This window comes from Sapajus apella, unplaced genomic scaffold (genome assembly GCF_009761245.1).
Source record: "Sapajus apella isolate SASKATOON/1434 unplaced genomic scaffold, GSC_monkey_1.0 scaffold10, whole genome shotgun sequence".
Lineage (NCBI taxonomy): Eukaryota > Metazoa > Chordata > Mammalia > Primates > Cebidae > Sapajus > Sapajus apella.
In genome coordinates, this window is record NW_022436950.1 from 142,908 (window position 1) to 162,591 (window position 19,684).

General features: G+C 58.9%; 1 protein-coding gene across 2 annotated transcripts in view; it reads right to left on the bottom strand.

The window, feature by feature from the left end:
• Window positions 1–7,264: 7,264 nt before the first annotated feature.
• The window catches only part of GPC1 (glypican 1), a 32,143-nt gene continuing 19,723 nt past the window's right edge, over window positions 7,265–19,684 (bottom strand). For both annotated transcript variants that reach the window (XM_032277714.1, XM_032277715.1), the window contains exons 2-9: window positions 16,172–16,330; window positions 12,937–13,328; window positions 11,981–12,146; window positions 10,782–10,912; window positions 10,553–10,672; window positions 10,318–10,451; window positions 9,888–10,063; window positions 7,265–9,248 (exon numbers count right to left, since the gene is read on the bottom strand). In XM_032277714.1, coding sequence (XP_032133605.1) covers window positions 9,016–9,248; window positions 9,888–10,063; window positions 10,318–10,451; window positions 10,553–10,672; window positions 10,782–10,912; window positions 11,981–12,146; window positions 12,937–13,328; window positions 16,172–16,330 — 1,511 coding nt within the window. In that variant the 3' untranslated portion in view covers window positions 7,265–9,015. The remainder of the gene's footprint in view (window positions 9,249–9,887; window positions 10,064–10,317; window positions 10,452–10,552; window positions 10,673–10,781; window positions 10,913–11,980; window positions 12,147–12,936; window positions 13,329–16,171; window positions 16,331–19,684) is intronic.

Consider the following 19,684-nt stretch of genomic DNA (forward strand, 5'->3'; position numbering starts at 1 on the left):
TTTATTTCTAGACTCCATATTCTGTTTCTTTGTTTCTGTTTTTATGACTGTATCATACTGTTTTGATTACTTTGTAACATACTTTAAAACAGGATATGTGATATATCCAGATTTGTTCTTCTTTTGCAATATTTAGTTGTCTAGAGTATTTTGTGCTTCCATGCAAATTTTAAGATTGTTTCTGCTATTTCTGTAAAAAATGCCATTGGAATTTTGAGAGGCATTGCATTGAGTTTGTAGATTACTTTGGGTAGTATGGACATTTTAACAGTATTGATTGCTCCAATCCATGAACATAAAATATCCTTCCATTTGTTTGTAACTTTTAAAATTTTTCTCCTCTATATTTTATGGTTTTCAGTATACAGATCTTTCACCTTCGTTAAATTTATTGCTAAATATTTTATTATTTTTATGCTATTGTAAATGGGATTGTTTTCTTAATTTCTTTTTCAGATAGTTCATTGTCAGTGCATAAAAACATAACTAAGTTTTATATGTTGATATTGTATCTTGCAACTTTAATGAATTCATTTATTAGTTCTAACAGGTTTTTTGGTGGAACTTTTAGAATTTTGTATATATAAGAGATCTCGTCCACTCTTCAAAAGAAGACATATGTTTCCAGCCAATAAGCATATGAAAAAAAGCTCAATATTACTGATCATTAGAGAAACGCAAATCAAAACAATATGATACCGTCTCACACCAGTCAGAATGGCTGTGATTAAAGAGTAAAAGAATAGTAGAGGCAGGCGAGATTGCAGAGAAAAGGGAACATAGACACACTGTTGGTGGGAATGTAAATTAGTGCAACCATTGTGGAAAACAGTGTGGTGATTCCTTAAGGAGCTAAAAGCAGAGCTGCCATTTGACCCAGCAATACCATTATTGGGTATGTGCCCAAAGGAACATAAATTGTTCCATCATAAAGACACATATGTTCATTGCAGTTGTATTCACAATAGCAAGGACATGGCATCAACATAAATGCTGATCAGTGGTAGACTGGATCAAGAAAATATGTACATATACACCATGAAATACTATGCAGCCATAAAAAAGAATGAGAGCATGTCCTTTGCAGGAATGTGGATGGAGCTGGAGGCTATTATCCTTAGCTAACTAAAGCAGGAAAAGAAACTCAATACCACATGTTCTCACTTCAGTGGGAGCTAAATGATGAAAGCATTTAGATACAAAAAGGGAAACCACAGACACTGGGGACTACTTGAGGGTGGAGATCAGAAAATAAATAACTATTGGGTATTACTAGGTTTAGTATCTGGACGATGGGACAATGTGTACAACAAACTCTTGTGACACAACTTTACCTGTTTTAGAAACCTGCACATGGATCCCTGAATCTAAAATGAAAATTTAAAAAAGAGATCATGTTATTGGCAAAAAGAGGCAGTTTAACTTCCTCCTTTCTTATGTGGATGCTTTTTATTTATTTTCTTGCCTAATTGCTCTTGCAAGTACTTCCAATAACACATTGAGTAGGAGTGGTGAGTGTGGGCGGCACCCTTGCCTTGTTCGTAATCTTAGAGGAAATGCTTTCAGCTTTTCACTATTGAGTATAATGTTAGCTGTAGGCTTGTTACATATGTCCTTTATCATGTCGAGGTACAGTTCTTCTATATCTAATTTGTTGAGAGTTTTTTACCATAACAGGATGTTGAATTTTGTCAAATACTTTTTCTGCATCTATTGAGATGACCATATGATTGTTATCCTTTATTCTGTTAATATGGTGTATCATATTTATAGATTTTCATATGCTGAAGCTTGCATCAATGTATATCCACATCCATATGGAATCTGGATGTCCTTATCTACCCCAACTTTGGAAAGTTTTCTGCCTTTGTTTCTTTAAATAAACTTTCTGCCCCTTTGTTTCTGTCTTCTTTTGAGACTTCTATAATTCACATACTTATTTTCTTGTTGGTCTCCATAGGGCCCTTGGGCTTTTTTCACTCTTCTTTATTCTTTACTCTTTTTTTATTGGGGTTTTTTTTTTTTTTTTTTGGTTAATTGGTTAGTTTTAAACAACTAACCAATCAAGTTTAATGATTCTTTCTTCTATATGATCGAGTCTGTTGTTGAAGCTCTTTATTGAATTTTTCAATTTTGTTGTGTTCTTTTCTATGGTTTCCATTAAACTTTAAATTTTATGTATTTTCTTTTTTTCTTTTTTTTTGGTTGTCTGAGTTATCTTGCATGTTATTGAGTTTCTATTAAGACGATTGTTTTAAACTGCCAGGCAATTTATAGATCTTCTCTTCTTTGGGATCATTTACTGGAGCTCTATTAGTTTCTTTTGGTGGCCCATTTTTTTCTGTTGTTGAGACGGAGTCTCACTCTGTCACCGAGGCTGGAGTACAGTGGCAGAATCTTGTCTTACTGCAACCTTGTCTCCTGGGTTCCAGTGATTCTCCCACCGCAGCCTCCCAAGTAGCTGGGATTACAAGTATGCACCACTACATCCGACTAAGTGTTATAGTTTTAGTAGAGATTGGGTTTTATCATGTTGGCCAAGCCGGTCTCAAACTCCTGACCTCAAGTGACCTACCTGCCTTGGTCTCCCAAAGTGCTGGGATTACAGATGTGAGCCACTGTGCCCAGCTGTGGCATCATGTTGCCCTGATTCTTTATGATTCATATAGCCCTTCATCGGTGTCTCCATTTGACGGAGCAAACACCTCTTTCAGCCTTTACAAACTGCTTTTAGCAGATAAAGATCTGTTGGGTCTCTGAAGGGATTGCCTCCAGGATTACAGTTTAGTCACATGGCTGCTGCTGAGCCTACAGTGGGGTTTGTAGTTGGTGGGCCTATTCAGGGTTAGAGCAGGCATTGATCATGTCTGGTCCCTGGCAGGCTGGATTGCCTCTAAGACCTTGAGGAATAGCGCTACCTCTGGGGCAAGTGTGCACCCAGTCACTGGGTGAGTCTCTGATGGGCAGGACTGACCCCAGACTGTGGTTGAAAGCAGGGGAATCCAAGTCACAGGCTGCTTTAAGGTTCATGGCTGAGATTGAGGTCTGTAGGCCTGCCTCTGGGGGCACAGATGGGCATGCCTCCTGTCAGGAGGCCTGCCTTCAGACCATGGCTGAGTGGGGCTAGAGCTGGGTCACCGGGCTCCTGCAGCATGTGCAGCTGGACTTCAATGGGTAGGCCTGCCTCCCATGTACAGACGGGCTTATCTCCCAGTGGCCCCTGGGTGGGCAGGACTGGGGAAGGCCAGAGTAAACTCAGGACCATTTCAAGATCTTCTGTGGGATTGAGGTTGACTGGCCTGACGCAGACAAAAGTGTCTCCCAGGAAGCCCCTGGGAAGGCAGGACTGCTTCCAGACTGCAGCTGAGGGGTTGGAGCTGACTTACAGGGTGGCTTCAGGATCTGCAGTGGAGCAAGCTTGGTGGGCTTGCTCCTTCAGGTGGACGGACTGGTGTATCTTCCAGGAGGTCCCTGGGCAGATGGTTCTTGTGGCAGGAAAGCCAAAGGAGGCTGTCGTTGAGTCCATGGGGGATAAGGCCATTCCTGGATCTGCAACAGGACCCCGGTTGCTGAGCCTGCCACCTGGGTTCGAACCTGCCCTCTTACAACAGCCCCACTCAGTTGAGCTCCATCAGGGTTCCACAGCCTGGTACTGGAGTCCCGAGGCTCCCACAAAGGCATCTTCGCATGTGGATGGCTGCTAAATTCTTGCTGCAATGGGTGGCTAAAGCAGCGGACCCCCTGTTCTGCCATCTTGCTGATGTTACTTCCATTTGGTATTTTTTCTAATTTCATTTTTTTTCCTTTTAAAATGAAATTGTTCTATCCCTATGGCTCCCATTTCTCCCCCTTTCCTCTTTGGTAACACAAAACACTTACTGCATAGACCATTTCAGTTTGCTCTGTCATCTAAAGGTCTCGGGGGCTGGCTCTGGCAGTGGTTTTTTTTGCTTGTTTTTGTTTTTAGCATTTTGAAATTTTGAAGAATTTGAGCTCGTGTCCCCGAGGCTTTGTGATTTCTTGGAGGGAATGTCACTGCCTCACTGTGGACAAACTTCCAGGCGCTTTTGTCACCAGCCGGTGATTCTTCATGGAGGATTTTTTTTTCTGCCCAGATCCCCAGGCAGCAAATGCTTTCCCGGCCCATCTCTGGCAACAGGGAGGACTCAGTTGTTTCTTTGAGATTCTGGTTGCCGGGGGCCTCAGCTCCAGCCCCCAGCCCTCACCAGGCCTGTGCGTGCCCACCCCTCCCAAGCCTCCATCCTGAGAGGGCGTTTCTGTGCCTGATACACTGTTCTCCCTGCCTCCCGTTCATTGAAGCCTCTCATTTTCTTTTTCTTTTTAGCACATGAGGTCTGGAGCTCTCCTGTGACCTAAGACAGGGATTGACCTTGCGAAACCAGTTTTTTTTTCCTCAGAATTTGGATGTGTGTGTGAGGAAAGGGGTTGCTTTCATGGAGTCTCCTGTGTTCCGTGAGGGAAGGGGGTTGTTTTCATGGAGTCTAGTATGTTGTTGTCATGTTTTCAGGGTCAACATTTCCCAGTGTTTGCTCCTGCTTCTTGGAATTCTCACACCAGGACAGCTGGTCTGATTTCCCAGGCTGATGCTGCGTATTTTGACGTGTCCTGTAAGGTTTTTACTGGCTCTTTTTTGTGCTTTCCCAGATTGAGTATAAACATGGGTTTGTGCTAGAAGCCACGGAGGTTCCTGTTCATATTTCCAGGCCATGTGAAATGAGGAGGGAACGGTTTAGACTCACTGGCTTTGATTTGTGGGTGGCCTCATCTGGGAGGGGCTCCTGTGCACAGAGGGATGGCTTGCTGGGCAGCAACTGCCTGCGGCTTGTCCACAGCCCTGGCGTGTCAGTGGAGTCTGTATGGCTCACTGCCCCTCACCTGCCCTCGGGAAAGCTGCGGGGGCTTTGTTGTTGGGGTCTCTCAGAACCACACCTGCCCTAGACTCCACCTTCTTCTCTGATGGCTGTGACACATGCCACCTGCCCTTAGTGTCCAGTGGAGAGACGGATGCCCAGTTATGGTCCTTCTGTGATGTCAGCTGTGGCTTAGGGCAGGAGGAAGGTGGGCTTAGAGGTGGCAGTTAGTCCTCCACCTCAACCTCAGGGAACACTGCGATTGTCAACAGTGTTTCTCAACAGAGGGCCTTGTCCTCAGATAAAGAATACTTAGGGTTACCTGGACAGGAGCGTCTGAGTGTCTCGTGAGTGCGTGTGTGTACTGTGCATATGAGTGCATGCATGTCTACATGTGTACACATGCTAAGAGTGTGCACATGTGCTTGTGTATGGGCATGTGTGCATGTGAAAGTGCATGTTCAGGAATGTGTGTGCATGTGGATGGATATGTGTGCTTATGTGTGCATGCACAGGGCTATGTATATATTCATGTGTGTGTACCTGTGTAGGTGTGCATGTGTGTGTGTGTACCTGTGGAGTGTGCACATGTGTGTACCTGTGGAGTGTGCACATGTACTTGTGTAGGTGTGCATGTGTGTGTACCTGTGTAGGAGTGTGCACGTGTGCTTGTGTGTCTATGAGCATGTATGTGTGTGAAAGTGCATGCATGTGCAGGTGTGTGCATGCATATGGATATGTGCTTGTGTGTACATGCACAGGGCTGTGTTATGTGTTCATACACGTGTATGTGTGCATGTGTACCTGTGGAGTGTGCACTTGTGTGTGAACCTGTGTAGGAGTGTGCACGTGTGTGTATGTGCATGTGATGGGTGCATGTTTACATGGAGCAGACGCCCATGCTGGCCTGCCAGGACTACCCACAGATGGTGTGGAATGCTGGGGCTGCCCACTGTGGCTGGGTTGGGCTGCTCAAAGGAGGCTGGCTGAGGGGCTGCTCTCTGCCATCAGTGTGGGTGGGTCAGTTTGTCTGTGGCTTCTGGAACTTCCGTGAGGAATGGAGAGGACTGAGCCAGTCATGGCTGGAGGGGGTCGAGGTCTCTCCCTGAGCAGCCTCTCGGGGCAGCACTGGGGTGGGTAGGACTTGGGAGCTCACTGGTGGTCTAAGCTATGGTCCAGGCAGGCAGGGCTGAGGCTGGCAGGTGGCCCCTGCCCACGCAGTCCTGGCCTGGTGGCTGTTCTGCAGAGTGCACAGCACACCTGTGGTCTCCTTTCCCTCACTAGAAAGATGCATTTGCCCGGTTCTGAAAGGACTTGTGGGAGCACGGAAGCAGCTGGGCTGGGCGGCGCCCTGGAAGGCTGAGACCCTGCCGGGCTGGACCAAACGCATCGCCTACAGCTACAGCCACCAGTGAGTATCTGGCTGCTCACCTGTCCCCGAGGAGCCCTGCTGAGTGCCCAGGCTACATCCCCTGGCCCGCCCAGGGAGAGGACTCCACCCCACCCTCATTTCCCAGGGAAGCTCAGCCTCTGGGACTTGTGGAGGGGTCCACAAGTGAGGACAGGGGCCACCAGGAACCTGGCCACTGCAGATGCTTCCAGGGAGGCCTGTGTGCAGCCCTCGGTCCTGCCTGGAGCTATGCCCTACTGAGCAATGGCCTTCAGCGGGGATGTGTGGAGTGCGTCTCCCTCTGGGTGCCACCCCCTCCTCTGTGCTCTCGCACAGGGGCCTGGAGGTCATAGTTGCTAGGGTCTGTGTTCCTGAGTCCCAGAAGATGGAAGCACAACATTCAAACGTTCACCAGGCCAACCAGTGCTGGCTGCAATTCCCAACAACGCAGCTGAGGGACACACCCGGGAGGGCGGGCGCTTCTGCCAGTGCCGCCCTGCCACTGCCGTCTGTGGCGCGACCCCACAGGAACAGGAGGGGGGCTACAGGAAACCCCTAGGGGTTACTCAGGACCCCTGGCCTTGGGAGAAGGTGGCTGGGGACAGGCTGGACCACGAGGGAATCCTTGGGACAGTGCTGGTTCTTTCTCTCTGGCCCCTTGGGCATCTCTGAGGCCACCTGGAAGGAACCAGAAGCTTCCAGGGGTAGAGAGTCTCCGCGCTGTGTGTGCCCAGAGCAGGAGTAGGAAGTGGGAAGAGGTGAATGGGAAGGGGTATACTGGAGGATGCCTGGGCCTCTGTGCCCTGGCCTCTTCCTTCTCCCCTGCACCAAGGAGAGGTGCGGACAGGCCTGAGTCTGCCCAGAGCGAGGTGGGGCTGCCAACAGGCTGAAGGGTGCAGCGGGCAGGGGCTGCAGTTCACCCCCAACATGGTAGTGCAGTCCATGCCCAAGCCCCAGACATGTACATGCACAGACACACACACACACACTCTCCCTCTCCATGAGGCCTCCCCTGCTGCAGGTCTCCAGCATTTTATTCATACAAGGACTCAAAAGAACACACAGCACCCGCTGACAGCGGTGGGGGGCGTTGTGGAGGAAGGACACGCAGGCTTGGCCACTGCCCTGACCAGTGACCACCCAGGGCTGCCCCTCCACAGGTGGCCATAGGGGGTCTGAGCGCCGTCCCCAGGCTGTATATGTGCAGCAGGAGCGCTGCTGTCCTGGCGCCTGGCATTGCTGTGCCAGAGTCCCCAGCCCACCCCAGCACTGGCAGAGTTATTATGGGGTGGACATGCCTGTGTCTGGGGGTGCTGAACCCAAGATGTCTAAAGTCAGGCTCCAGAGAACAGAAGCCACGGGGACCTGACCAGTGACCGGGACCTCCATCCACTGTGGGACGGTGATGAAAAGCAAAGCAGCACTAAGCGTCCCCCTCAGGGTCAGCGCAGTCAGGACGCTGCCCCCAGACCCCGAGTCCTCCTCTCCCTGCAGGACCCCTTCCCAACACGCCACCCCCGCAGGGCTGCCTGGCAGCTGGAGTACAGGACGGAGGACCCTCCAGGCCTGGGGCATGGTCCTGATGGCCTCAGTGATACAGGAGGTTGCCAGGGGTCCAAGGAGGGCCCCATGTCCCTCCAAAGTTATTTGGGAGGAGTGAACAGCTCTCAGTGAATGAGGACAGGAATTGTCAGTAAATGTATGCACGTTTGGAAAAGCCCTTAACTATCCAAGTCCCCTGTCCCCTGTAGCTGGCTGGGTCAGGAAGGGACTTAGGCATTCCTGTCTGCAGTGCTGGGTCTCCCCAGACACGAGCAGCCCTGTGAGCAAGTGACAGCCGAGGGTCCCTGTGAGCCCTTGCCTGTGTCACCCTGAACAGGGAGGCCCTGGTTCCTGAGCTGGGTGAAGGCGGGAGCAGGCGGGTCCAGGCTGCTCCTCGGCCCTCGGGGTCCTCATGCAGCCAGGGACCCCAGCAAGGCCTGCCCCATGAGCCCCGTGTGTAAGCGGGCAGCCCACATCTGCAGAGGCCACGCTTGGCCCAGCTCCCGCTCCTCCAGCAGAAGCCCAGGTGGGTCAGTGGCCTCTCCTCTGAGCGTGGAGAGCCCCTGGCTGCAGGTCTGTGGGAGGACAGAGTCCTCACAGGCTCCCCAGCCATGGTGCCTTCTCAGCCCACCCTGCAGACCCGGGGCCCCTCAACGGCACGGGGAGGTGGGGGCTGAGCTCTGCAGCTTCGCTAAGGGGAGGGTATCATGCATCTCAGAGGCTCCCCTAGATGGTAGTCACTCAGACGGCCCTTGGGGGGCCTCTCAGGGGGCTGAAGGGTGGGTCAGGCCTGGCTGATGGGCTCGGGTGGGAGTCCCAGTGGGAGGCGGCAGGGAGGAAGGCACAGGCTGGCCACGGCTCCAGCGGGTCGCTTTGAGGCCTCCTCCGCAGGCCTCGAGGGGCTGCTTCTGCAGCGATGCAGGGAGCTGGGGGGAGGGCTAGGCAGCTGGGGGTGCCCCTGAGGTCCCTGAAATACATGGCTTGTGGGGACACAGGCGCCCAGCTGACCTGAGGACCTCATACAAAATTGAAAGGCAGAGAGGCAGGTGAGGCCAGGCCGGGGGCCAGAACCTGTGTGCCACCCCTGCTCAGAGCCACCGGCCCTCCCTGTCCCACCCCAGGCCTCTCGAGGCCGAGGTGAATTAAATATTGTCTGTTTTGTATTTTTGGCAAAGTCAGTCCTTGGCCTCTATCCCTGGGGCCTTGGGGCAGTTACCGCCATCGGGGCCTGGCGACTGTGAGGGCCAGGGCAAGAAGGAGGGGCAGGAGGAAGCTGGGGGACTGGGGGCAGCTGGCAGCTGAGGTCTTCTGCCCTTCCTGCTCTGATAGGCCTGGGAGGGCATGGGTCAGGGGTGTCCGGGAGCTGGAGCTCTTCTTGCTGTTCTTCCGGCCACAGAGGTCATCCGGACAGCCATCGCCGCTGCCCGAGCCGCTGCCATCGTCACCTGAGAAAGAGTGGAGGCTCTAGCAGTCTGGTCCCCACAAGAGACCCCAGTGAGGGCACCACGTGCCAGGTGACCCCAACATCCTTTGGGTGTGTTAGCCCAAGGCCAGCTGCATTCTGTCTGCAGCACCCGATCCTCACAACCCATGAGGCTGGGAGATGGCTCACTCCCTGGGGTGACCACCCTTTGTCCCCGGACCTAAAGCCAGACAGACATCCTGGCCAGGCCCCCATGGCACCGCAGAGGCACGGGGCTCGGTGACTGTGCCTGGACAACACAGTGTCCTCAGAGTCGCTGCGGTGATGCTGGAGCTGAGGGCTCCTAACGTGGGGGAACCTGGAGGGCAGTCACGCCCCTTCAGCACTCCTCCTCCCCTGCCCGCCCCGGCCACGCCCACTTGGCCACGCCCTCGCTGGCGTCCTGGAAGTCCAACCTGGAGGGCAGTCAGGCCCCTTCAGCACTCCTCCTCCCCTGCCCTGCCCCCTGCCACGCCCACTTGGCCACGCCCTCGCTGGAGTCCTGGAAGTCCAACCTGGAGGGCAGTCACGCCCCTTCAGCACTCCTCCTCCCCTGCCCCGCCCCTCGCCCGCTGGGCCCCGCCCCTGGCCCCGCCCCTCGCCCGCTGGGCCCCGCCCTCACTGGTGTCCTGGAAGTCCACGTCGTTCCCGTTGTAGGCGCTGCGCAGCCGGTTGGTCATGATCTTCAGCTGCATGATCTGCTGCCGGATGGTCATGTCCGGCTTGGTGATGTCCACCTCCACCTCAGGGTTGTTGATCTGGTTGGCCAGGCCGTCACCCATGACCTCGGGGAGGTACCTGGGGGCAAGGTAGCAAGAGCTCAGGTGACTGCTCCAGGCCCTGAAAAGGGCCATCACCTGAACAGGACAGCCATCCTCGGAGCCTAGCCCAGCAGGCCTCCAGGGACCGAGCAGAGCCCACGCAGGCCGCAGAGAAGTGGGCCTCGAGGCTCCAGTGAGGGACGCAGCCCTGCGCATACGGCACCTGGCCCAGGCCCAGCCCAAGGAGGACGGCATAAGAGGGAGGGCTATGCCAGCCAGGCGGGCACCTACCGGCCTCTGGCCATCCCGTTCCAGCAGCGGTCGTCACTGGCAGTGCTCAGGGCCATTTTCTCGCTGCACAGTGTCCCTGGGAGGCTGATCCAAAAGTCCTGGACGTCACGGAGCTGGGCCTTCGCTTCAGAGACCTGCGGGGCAATGGTCAGGTCACTGGGCTGCCAGGCCCAGCCCGCCTCTGCCCATCTGCCTCCCTCATGCCTAGCCCGGTGGGCAGGTGGGGGCCACTCACCAGCTTCTCCAGCATGCCTGAGGGTGGCCTCTCCCTTGGGGCCAGCTTGCCCCGGCGCCGCTTCTCCTCAGGCCCGGAGCCCTGGGGGTTGACCTTGGGGTTCCCGCAGCCCTGGATGACCTGGGGAGACACCGCAGGATACTAGGGGAGCAGCAGGGCCCCTCAGGCCCGACGGGGCCACATCCAGGACCCCTGCCCCGCTGTGCTTTTCACGCCTTCCTGCCCGCACCTTGGCTGTGAGTGTGTCTCTGTTGTCCTGGAGGGAGTTGATGGCCTCTGCCAGCCACGTGTGCACACCGCCGATGACGCTTTCCACACCTGACGCGCCCCAGAACTTGTCGGTGATGAGCACCATGGAGTCTAGCACGGGAGGTGACAGACGTGCGTCACCACATGTGCATGCTAACGCACAGTCCTGACAGCACCGGCCGGTTGGCAGGGGAGACCCAAGTGCACTCGGGTTAGCTTGTGTGACGTGGGCAGGCCACATGCACTCGGCCTGGTCCACGCCCACGTGTGTGCACATGCGCCACGGGCAGAGGTGAACATGCGCACACACGGAGGCCTTTCCGTCCACTTGCTGGCCTATAGTGTCTCCACACGTGTCTGTCCACATCGGTTCATGTAGGTGTTGACACGTGCACACACTGGCTCACCTTGGGCCCACTCGAGCTGGTGTGCATGCACGCTGTCTCCTCTCATGCCCCCCGTATACATCAGTTCATGTGTGTGTTTCATGCACAGTCAGCGCGTGCACATGTAAAACTTAATGCGTATTGTCAGCTCCCATCACACTAGCACACGTGTTCGTCCCGTATCACACATGCTAGCACGTGTTGGCACAGATGCAGGCTTTCCCACCTCATGTAAGCACGTGTACGTGTTAGCGAATTAGGATAAGAAAGTACACATGAACACACGTGCTGACATTGATACGGGTCAGCCCAGCTCAGGTCACCACAGGGAGCATCACACCAGCTCCCACGTGTTGGCCCGTCACGTGCCAGCCTCCAGCCTCTGGCCCGCCGTGTCAGCAAGCATCACACCAGCTCCCACGTGTTGGCCCGTCACGCGACAGCGCACGTAAGTGCTAGCTTCCACGAGTGCTGGCCCCCATGAGTGACGCGTGTTGGCGTGTATGTTGGCACATATGCACACTGAGGTGCTTGCTCGGTGGGGAAGGACAAGAAATGACAACCCCACAGGGCTCCCTCCCTGGCAGCCGCCCCATGTCACACATCACTTAGGACACCCAAAAGTCATCCTTGCCCCTCACCCTGCAGCGCCACCCAGATCTGGCCCTGGTTAGGGTATCCCTGATCAGGCCCCTGGGTCCAAGCCCCAAGCTAGGGACCACTCGCCTCCCAGGACCCCCTGCTGTGCACTCCCCAAGACAGTTCCAGGCTACTCTGGCAGGTGGGGGCTCACCCAGGAGGTTTCTCCACTCGGCATCCAGGTCGGCCTGGTTGGCGAGGCAGCCCTTGAGCACGTTTCGGCAATAGTCGGGGCAGGGCCTGGCGCCAGGGACCCCCAGGCAGTGAGCACAGTAGACCAGCTTCATGACAGCCCGTGAGCACTCGGGGCCCAGGGGCACCTGGGGAGCAAGGCAGCCGGAGTCAAGCCCCAAGGCCCTGGGCGTGCTGGCCCCTGACTAGCCCCTAACAGAGCCCCAGGACTGGGGGCTCTGGAAGGAAGTCAGGGGAGGTCTCGGCTCTGCCCCGAAGTGCAGTGGCCCTTGCCTGGCCCCACCCTCCTCGGGACCCTGCCAGCCCTCATTCTAATGATCTTGAGGGTCAAGGGACACTCCGCTGTTACTCACGCTCACAGGGAGGCATGAATATCCTCACCCGCATGCCGCTGAGCAAACTCGGGTCAGGCGTGACTTGCCAAGGAGCTTGGAGGTGGGGGCAGTTCCCACCCAGGGCATGTGGGTCTGAGGCTGACGCCTCCCCATGTCCCACCCTAGCTGGTGTGACATGTGCTGGCCTGCGAGGCCTCGGAGCCCCACCCTGCCCAGTCCCCACATGTTGTTCTCTTCCGTCTCCCATCCATCTGGACCCCATGGCCTGCTCAGCATCCAGCACCTGGCCCCTGGCCCTTCCCATCCCAGCCCATAATGGGGCTGGGCAGGGGCGTGCCAGCCCAGAGCTGCCTGCCTGGAGCAGGGCTCACATCTATGGGTGGGCAGCAGCCAGGGCAAGCGGGACTGAGGCTGCTGGGCTGAGGCTGGAGGCTGGCACGGAGACCCAGGGATATAGGGTAGAAATAGGGGCAATACGAAGTCCCTTGGGCAGAGCGTGGGGGTCTGCAGGGGCTTCTGGGAGCCCTGGGGGGGGCTGTGGAGGTCTGCAGGGGCGTCTGGGCGCCCCGGGGGTGGGGCACACCTGAGCCACCTTCCGGACCACGTCACCGGCCACGCCCAGGCCCTGCACGAAGGCACGAGCAGCCACGAAGGCGCGCGTGGCCCGCAGGCGCAGCTCTCGGGGGGCCTCCCCGAACGGCCGCAGCGCCTCGGCCTGCTTGCCCATGCAGTCCAGGTAGTCGTCGGGCAGCAGCAGCTGGGGGTGCAGCTGCTTGAAGAGGCGCTCGAGCAGGCGGGCCCAGAACTCGGCCAGCGTCTCCTCCAGGTGCAGGTTGGCGCCGCGGTAGTACAGGCGCAGCTCCGAGTACAGGTCCCGGAAGGCCCTGGCGTTCTGCGTGTACAGCTCTCCGAAGGCGCCGGGGAAGGCGTCCTGCAGCGCCCGCTCCGAGTCGTTCAGCAGGTGCTGGAAGTGGTCTGCGCACAGGGAGGGGCGTGAGGCCTGCGGGGACCCTGCTCCCCCCACTGCCGAGGCGGCCGGACCGGAGGCGGGGCTCGGCCTGGGAGGCCCGCGGCTCTGAGGATGCACTCTGAGGTCCTCGGAGCCGGACGCCACGCTGCAGCGGCCGTGGGCCCTGTGCGCATCCGTGGGGCTCCCCGAGACCTCTCCCCTGGCCTGGGGAGCAGAGGCCCACGTGGCAGGGTCCTGTCTCGGGTCTCAGGAGCTCTGACTGGGGCTCCAGTGGCCGTTTCTGGGCAGGGACAGACACTCTGTGACTCACTGATCCCCAGGAACACCCGGGGAGGGGCTGTTGGTAGAGATGGAGTCCCCTGGTGTGACAGCAGCGGCCGGGCTGGTCTGTGCTTCCCTGCCAGCCGCTCCTGCTCTCCACTGGTCCCACCTGTGCTCCCTGTGCTCCCAGCCCGGGAGGGGTCCCTCACCCCACCCGTCTCTGCTGCTCTCCTGGGCTTCCTGTCTTCTCTCAGCTTCTGTGATCCAGAGGCCTCGGCTCTGAGCACCCCGAGCCTGTCCGAGGGCTTTGTGGGGCCTCCCATAGACCAGAGCCCCAGGGTGGGGGCGGGAGGCCCAGGCCCAAACTCAGACTCCACGGCTTGCGGAAGAGCCCCTGTACCCGGTGCCTAGGATGGGACCCCGGACTTCCCAATGCCTTCCAGGTCTGTAAGTGCTCAGAGCTTCCCTAGGGCTGCGGCCGGCCTTGCCCTCAGGTACCAGGGGCTCGACGGCCCCCCTGTGGTGCTCCAGGGATGTGGGGCAGAGGTTCTCCTCCGAGGCATGGTGGCTGCCAGGCCTGAGATCTCTGGACCAGCCCCCATGCTGACCCTGGCAAGGTCTGGGGCTACAGGGGTGGCAGGGGCAGCTCCCAGGCCGCTGTAGGGAGGGTGGATGGGCCACACGGCTATCCAGTGTCTGCCTCAGGTCCTGGCGCCCGGAACACCCTGGCTTCTTCCAGAAAGGGGCAGTTTACAGTTCATGCGTTATCCCAGACACACCTGCAGGGCCATGGGCCACACCCCAGGGCAGCCCCCAGCTCTCCCTCCTGCCGGGCCCCTCGAAGCTGCCCCTGATGGCTGGTGGCGGGGGCGGGCATGGGGCTCCAAACGCTCAAACGTAACAACCAGGGCCCAGCCAGGCTCGCCTCCTACCAGCCCCCACCAGCACTGCAGACAGACTGTGGGGTCCTCGGCTGCCTCCTCTGCAGGCCAGTAGGGACCAGCAGCTGCCAATGCAGGGGGAGGTGGGGAGGAGGACACCGGAGGGTGGGGGTTGGGCAGGACTCCTGGGGTCGGAGCACAGGTGGGCCTTGGGCACATAATGGGTCATTTTCAACAGAAATTAGTGTCTCCAAGGGGTGCCTGTGTTTTCATATCAAAGATGGGAGAGTCTAACAGGAAGGCTGGAGGCTTCCAGGGGGCAGCAGAGGGAGGGTGGCGGCAGACTGCTGACACAGGAGGTGCCTCAGAGTGAGGCAGGGACATGGACCCCCTCAGAGCCAGGAGGATGCAGGCGGGATGAGGTGGGTGAGGGGTGGGGGGTCTTAGCAAGAGGGGGTAGGGGCAGGGCTGGTGGCATGCTGGGGCTGGAGCCAGGGCTTAGTGACGTTGTGGAGAAACTGAGGCCCAGGATGGAGCGGAGCAGGTGAGCGGGGCCCCCACACCCGGAACAGACGCAAGGGGCTAGGGAAGGCTCCTGACTTGGGCTGTAGGGACTCGCTCCCTGGGTCCAGCTGGGCAGGAGGAGGGAGGGTCCCAGAGGGTCCACAGCATCCCATGGGTCCCACACGTGGGTGGGGGGAGGGCTTTGAGCATCGATGTCGAAGTCAAGAGAGGGAGCTTCTGAACCCACCGCAGCCCTGTGGAAATGGGCTTGGGGTCTCCTGGGGACAGCAGACCCTCCTTGGAGCCTGGGAGGCCACAGCAGGTGTCCAGGAGCCAGAGAGGCAGGGACACTGAGACAAATCGCAGGGCCCAGCAGCAGCGGCTGTCCCTCATGGCCACACGGAGCCCTGTGGCTTCAGCGCTCCGCCACTGCCATCTACTCAGGCTCAGTTTCCGGATGCCCCAGACCCGCCCGGCCACAGGGGCAGGACCTCAGCCCAGGCCACCTCTGCCCCAGACACCCCCGGCCACAGGGGCGTCGGACCTCAGCCCGGGCAGCCTCTCTCCACTGAGTTCTTGTGTTTCTGATCAGAGGTCACTTCCTGGGGACCCCTCGACCCCACACTGTCCCCTTGGAGGTGCCCGATGCTTTGTGCCCAGACACACGGTGAGGCCCGGCCCAGGGCTGAGGAGTATGCAGCTCCGACACAGCAGTTGACGGGCCGTGAGGCTTGAGGGGTCACTCCCCGGGCCCCCAAACTCCTGCCTCGATATAAAGGGCTGAGTGGCGGCCACTCTGGGCAGGCCCGGCCCTCTGCAGCTCTGTCCCCAGCCCCAGTGTCTCAGCCCTCGAACTGGGCCCCCCGGCTCCAGGCCACCTGGTCCCTGGGGACAGCAGCCTGGGGCACTCGGGAGAATCTGCCGGGGACAGGAGCATCTGAGGGGCTGACAGGACAGGACCTCTGTCCCCAAATGCGCACTGGTAATGGGCTGTGCACACCCCCAGCTGGGTGTCAAACCCCGCAGAACCTGGCCTGAGAGCAGCCGCCACACCCCAGTTGGGGCTTCAACCTAGCACCCCAGCCCTAAAGCACTAACTCCCCCACCTCCTCCTGCGAATCCCCCACCCTCCACATTGACAGCGTGCCTGTCCCCCCATGCCCAGCACCCTGCGGACCCCGAGCACCCTGCGAGGCACTCACCATCGAAGCTGCGCAGCTGGGTGGCGAGCATGGCCTGCAGGGCTCGGCTGCTGTCCCGCAGTGCCGTCTCCAGCTCGGCGCGGCTGCGGTTGGCCAGGTTCTCCTCCATCTCGCTGGTGCAGCAGGTGTAGCCCTGGGGGCAGATGCGCAGGTGCTCACCTGCGGGGAAAGGCCAGCGTGAGCAAGGGGCTGGGGCCGAGCTGGGAGCCGGGCGGGCAGCCTCACGCTTTCCTGGGCAGAAGGATGGCAGACCCGGGATGGAGCACAGCTCAGCGGCAGAGCAGCCTGGGGGTGCGCTGGTTGAAGGCAGAAATGGTGGGGTGTAGGGAGGAAAAGGCCTGGCCTGCGTACCAAAGCTCCTGCGCCTGACACCGAAGCGGGACTTCCTCTGCAGGGCGGGAGGTGCCTTGGGCAAGTCCGGCCCCAGCCGGCTGTCCCTGCAGCCACAACAAAGAACTGGCCTCCAGTTCCTGTGTGGGAGGCGGGAGGGGGCTAACAGGCCTGACAGGCCCTCTTACCCTGGGCCCATGGCTGAGGATGGGGAGGGAAGAAGGAATCCAATTCCCCTGGCTTCCCACACCAGCCCTGGGAGGCACCAAGCCCCCACTGCAAGGACAGCTGACCCCACCAACAGTGGGCGGCCAGAGGCAGTGGCCCCGCAGGACCCCAGGCATAAGTCTGGTTGGTGGGGGGGGGCAGGTATGCCCTGGTGCAGGTGGCAGGCCCCACAAAGGGGACATTGGAGCAGGGCATGCCCTGTGTGTCCCGTGGAGTCCCCTCCTCTGCAGCCTGCCCTGGGCTGCTCTGCTCCAGTGACCTGGGCAGTAACAGCAATGGTGCCATCAGAGAGAGCCTCATCTCCTTGTGAGTAGTGGGGACAGGCTCTAAGTCAGCCCTCGGCCCTGCTGCGCACAGCTTAGGACCCTTCAGTGCCCGTCACAGGTAAAGTGATGACCTGGGATACGTGTGTGGCATCAGGAAAAACTGCACATTGAAAAGGGTGTGCATCTCGCTGTGATGAGGCTGCGGCAGCCCCCTTTGATTAACCAGGAACCCGGGGCTTACAGAGGTGAGGTCTCTTGTCCCAGCTACGCGATGAGGCATCACGCGGCTTTGGCTGAGCCCAGAACCCCACACTCACCGGGCCACACTGCCCCCTGTGGCCTCGCCCCCCCCACCTCTGAGGCCCTCCTGGTGCTGGCCTGGGTCAGGCACAGTGGAGAGGTGGAGGCAGAAGCCTGGCTTGGTCAGAGGGGAGGGCCAAGGGGGAGTCAGCAGGAATTCCAGAAACATTCCTCAGGACTGCTGCCTCGGGCCAGGGCTGAGGCCTGAGAGCCTGCCCCATCCCATCCTGGGACCCTGGCCCAGGTGGCTTCTACTCCTGCCTGGGGATCAGCCGGAAGGGAAGGCCAGGCCCGGGAGGAGAGGCAGGTCAGGCTGGGCCAAGGCCGTCCTGGGGACCCGGCAGCACCACGGGAGGGGCAGCCCTGTGTGGCGGTGGGACCGGTCATCTGCGGCCCCCATCGCAGGTGGGGCCTGAAGGAGCCCGGGCAGCGCCCTACGCCTCACTGCAAGAAGGGGTCACCCTCAGGCCTGGGGCCCAGGCAGCCCTTCCCCACCAGAAGCCATCTGGGGTGGGGACCTAGGTAACTGCCTGGAGAGCAAATGCCTGGGTCAGACTGAGTCTGCTGATCTTTCGCAGCCCCAAGCACACACCCAGGGAGGGGCTGAGATTGCGGGAGGGAACAGAGAGCCCGAATCTGGGCTTGGGTGGCTGCCGCTTGGCCCCTTGGGAGCCTCTGTGCCTGCTGATGTGACATCACCGAGATGAGCTGTCAGAGGGGCCTGGGAGAGCGAGGGGGGCTGGAGGCGCAAGGGCGGCCCCTCCCCAACCACAGCCCGGCTTTTTGAGTTGGGGTCCTATCCTGGAGGGTTCCCTCCTCGTCCTCTTTTCCCCGTCTGAGTTCTGGAATGTCTGGATGCAGGGGGCTGCGGCTTGAGCGGGAGCCCCCTCGCAAGGGCTGCATATCCGGGGAACCCCCGGGGCCTGGACTTCAGTTCCTACGTAGCAGACAGAGCGGGCTTGGCAAGTGCACCTGTACCCCTGAACCCCCTTGCCCCCAGATGCCTGCTGGAGCGGGCAGTGGGAGCCTGAAACAGTCTCAGGCCAGGACGGCCTTGTGGGAGCCAGCTGGGGTGAGGACACAGCCTGGCTCTGAGCGCCCTGGTGCCTAGCAGAGAAGGGGCACCCCTCCCCCACTCCTCACACAGGTGTGAAGGCGCCCTCAGGCAGGAAGGCTGGGACACAGGTACCCTGGCCAGGGAACTTCCTTCACTCTGCGGCTTTATTTACAGACAGGATTCGGCCCCAGTCCCGCCCCCTTGGGGGCAGGATTTAGAGCGGGAAACGCCCCCCGGGACCTTTCCTGGGGCCTGCGCAAGGCTGAGCAGACTCAGGAGGTGTCTCTCTGAGGGTGTAGGCTGTGATGGGGCCCTGTGCACCCACCCAGGCTACCAGACCAGAAGGGCACCAGTCAGTCGGACACAGGACGGTGCTGCGTTTGGCGGCGGGAAACCTGCCTGGGGGAGGCTTCCTGGTGCCACCCTGGGCTCAGCTGTGACAGGGCACCCAGGCCAGGCTGGCTGGGCCACAGGCAACGGGTAGACTGGCCCAAGGCTCGGGACTACTGCTCCAGCACTCCCAGGCAGTGAGGATGGGCGGGGTGGCATGGCTCGGTGGCTCCTCCACATCCCTCCTGGGGTCCCTGGTGTACCCACTCCCCACCCCCCACCATGCAGATAGATAGGAGAGGCTGATGAGAGACGCAGACAGGTGAGGCCCCAAACACCCAGGGGACATGGGAAGCTCCCCTACCTGCAGATTCTGGGGGGCTCCTTGGCACTGCCAGCCACCCCCACCCCTCAGTCTCCCCTGCTGCCCCCCCAGCCCTGCTCGGCCACCTCGCCCAGCCGGCCCGGTGACCTGCGCTGTTCCGGCTGCCCCAGCACAGCCCCCGTCCCTCCCTCCCTCCTCGGACAAACACGGGAGTGAAGACACGGAGCCAGAGCTTGGGCACCGGCCTGGGAGCCCCGGGCAGGCTGGGCCGAGGCGGCCCCCTGAGGCCCGCTGCGGGTTGGACGCGCAGTCAAAGGCAGGCGGCCTCCCGCGGGCATCCTTCTGCGAGCTAAGGCCCAGTGCAGGCCTGGGCCCCACAGGTCTTGGTCCTGGATATCAGATGGCAGAGGCGGGCTCTGCAAAGTCCCCCTGCAGGCCAGCAAAGCAATCCCCACCCCCCTCCCTGGAAGAATGCAGGGGCTGGGGTCTGCCTGGCTGGAGAGCGATCTGAAAGAGTCCGGCTGTCATCTTAACCCTCCCCACCCCCAGCTGCCCCCTCCTTCTCTCAGCTCAACACCTGGGGATGGAGAGGCCTCAGGCCAGGAGGGAACCCTCCCCTGCCCCTCTCCCTGGGCTTCCTGGACCTCCCTTCTGATACTGCCTTCCCAGCCTTTCTC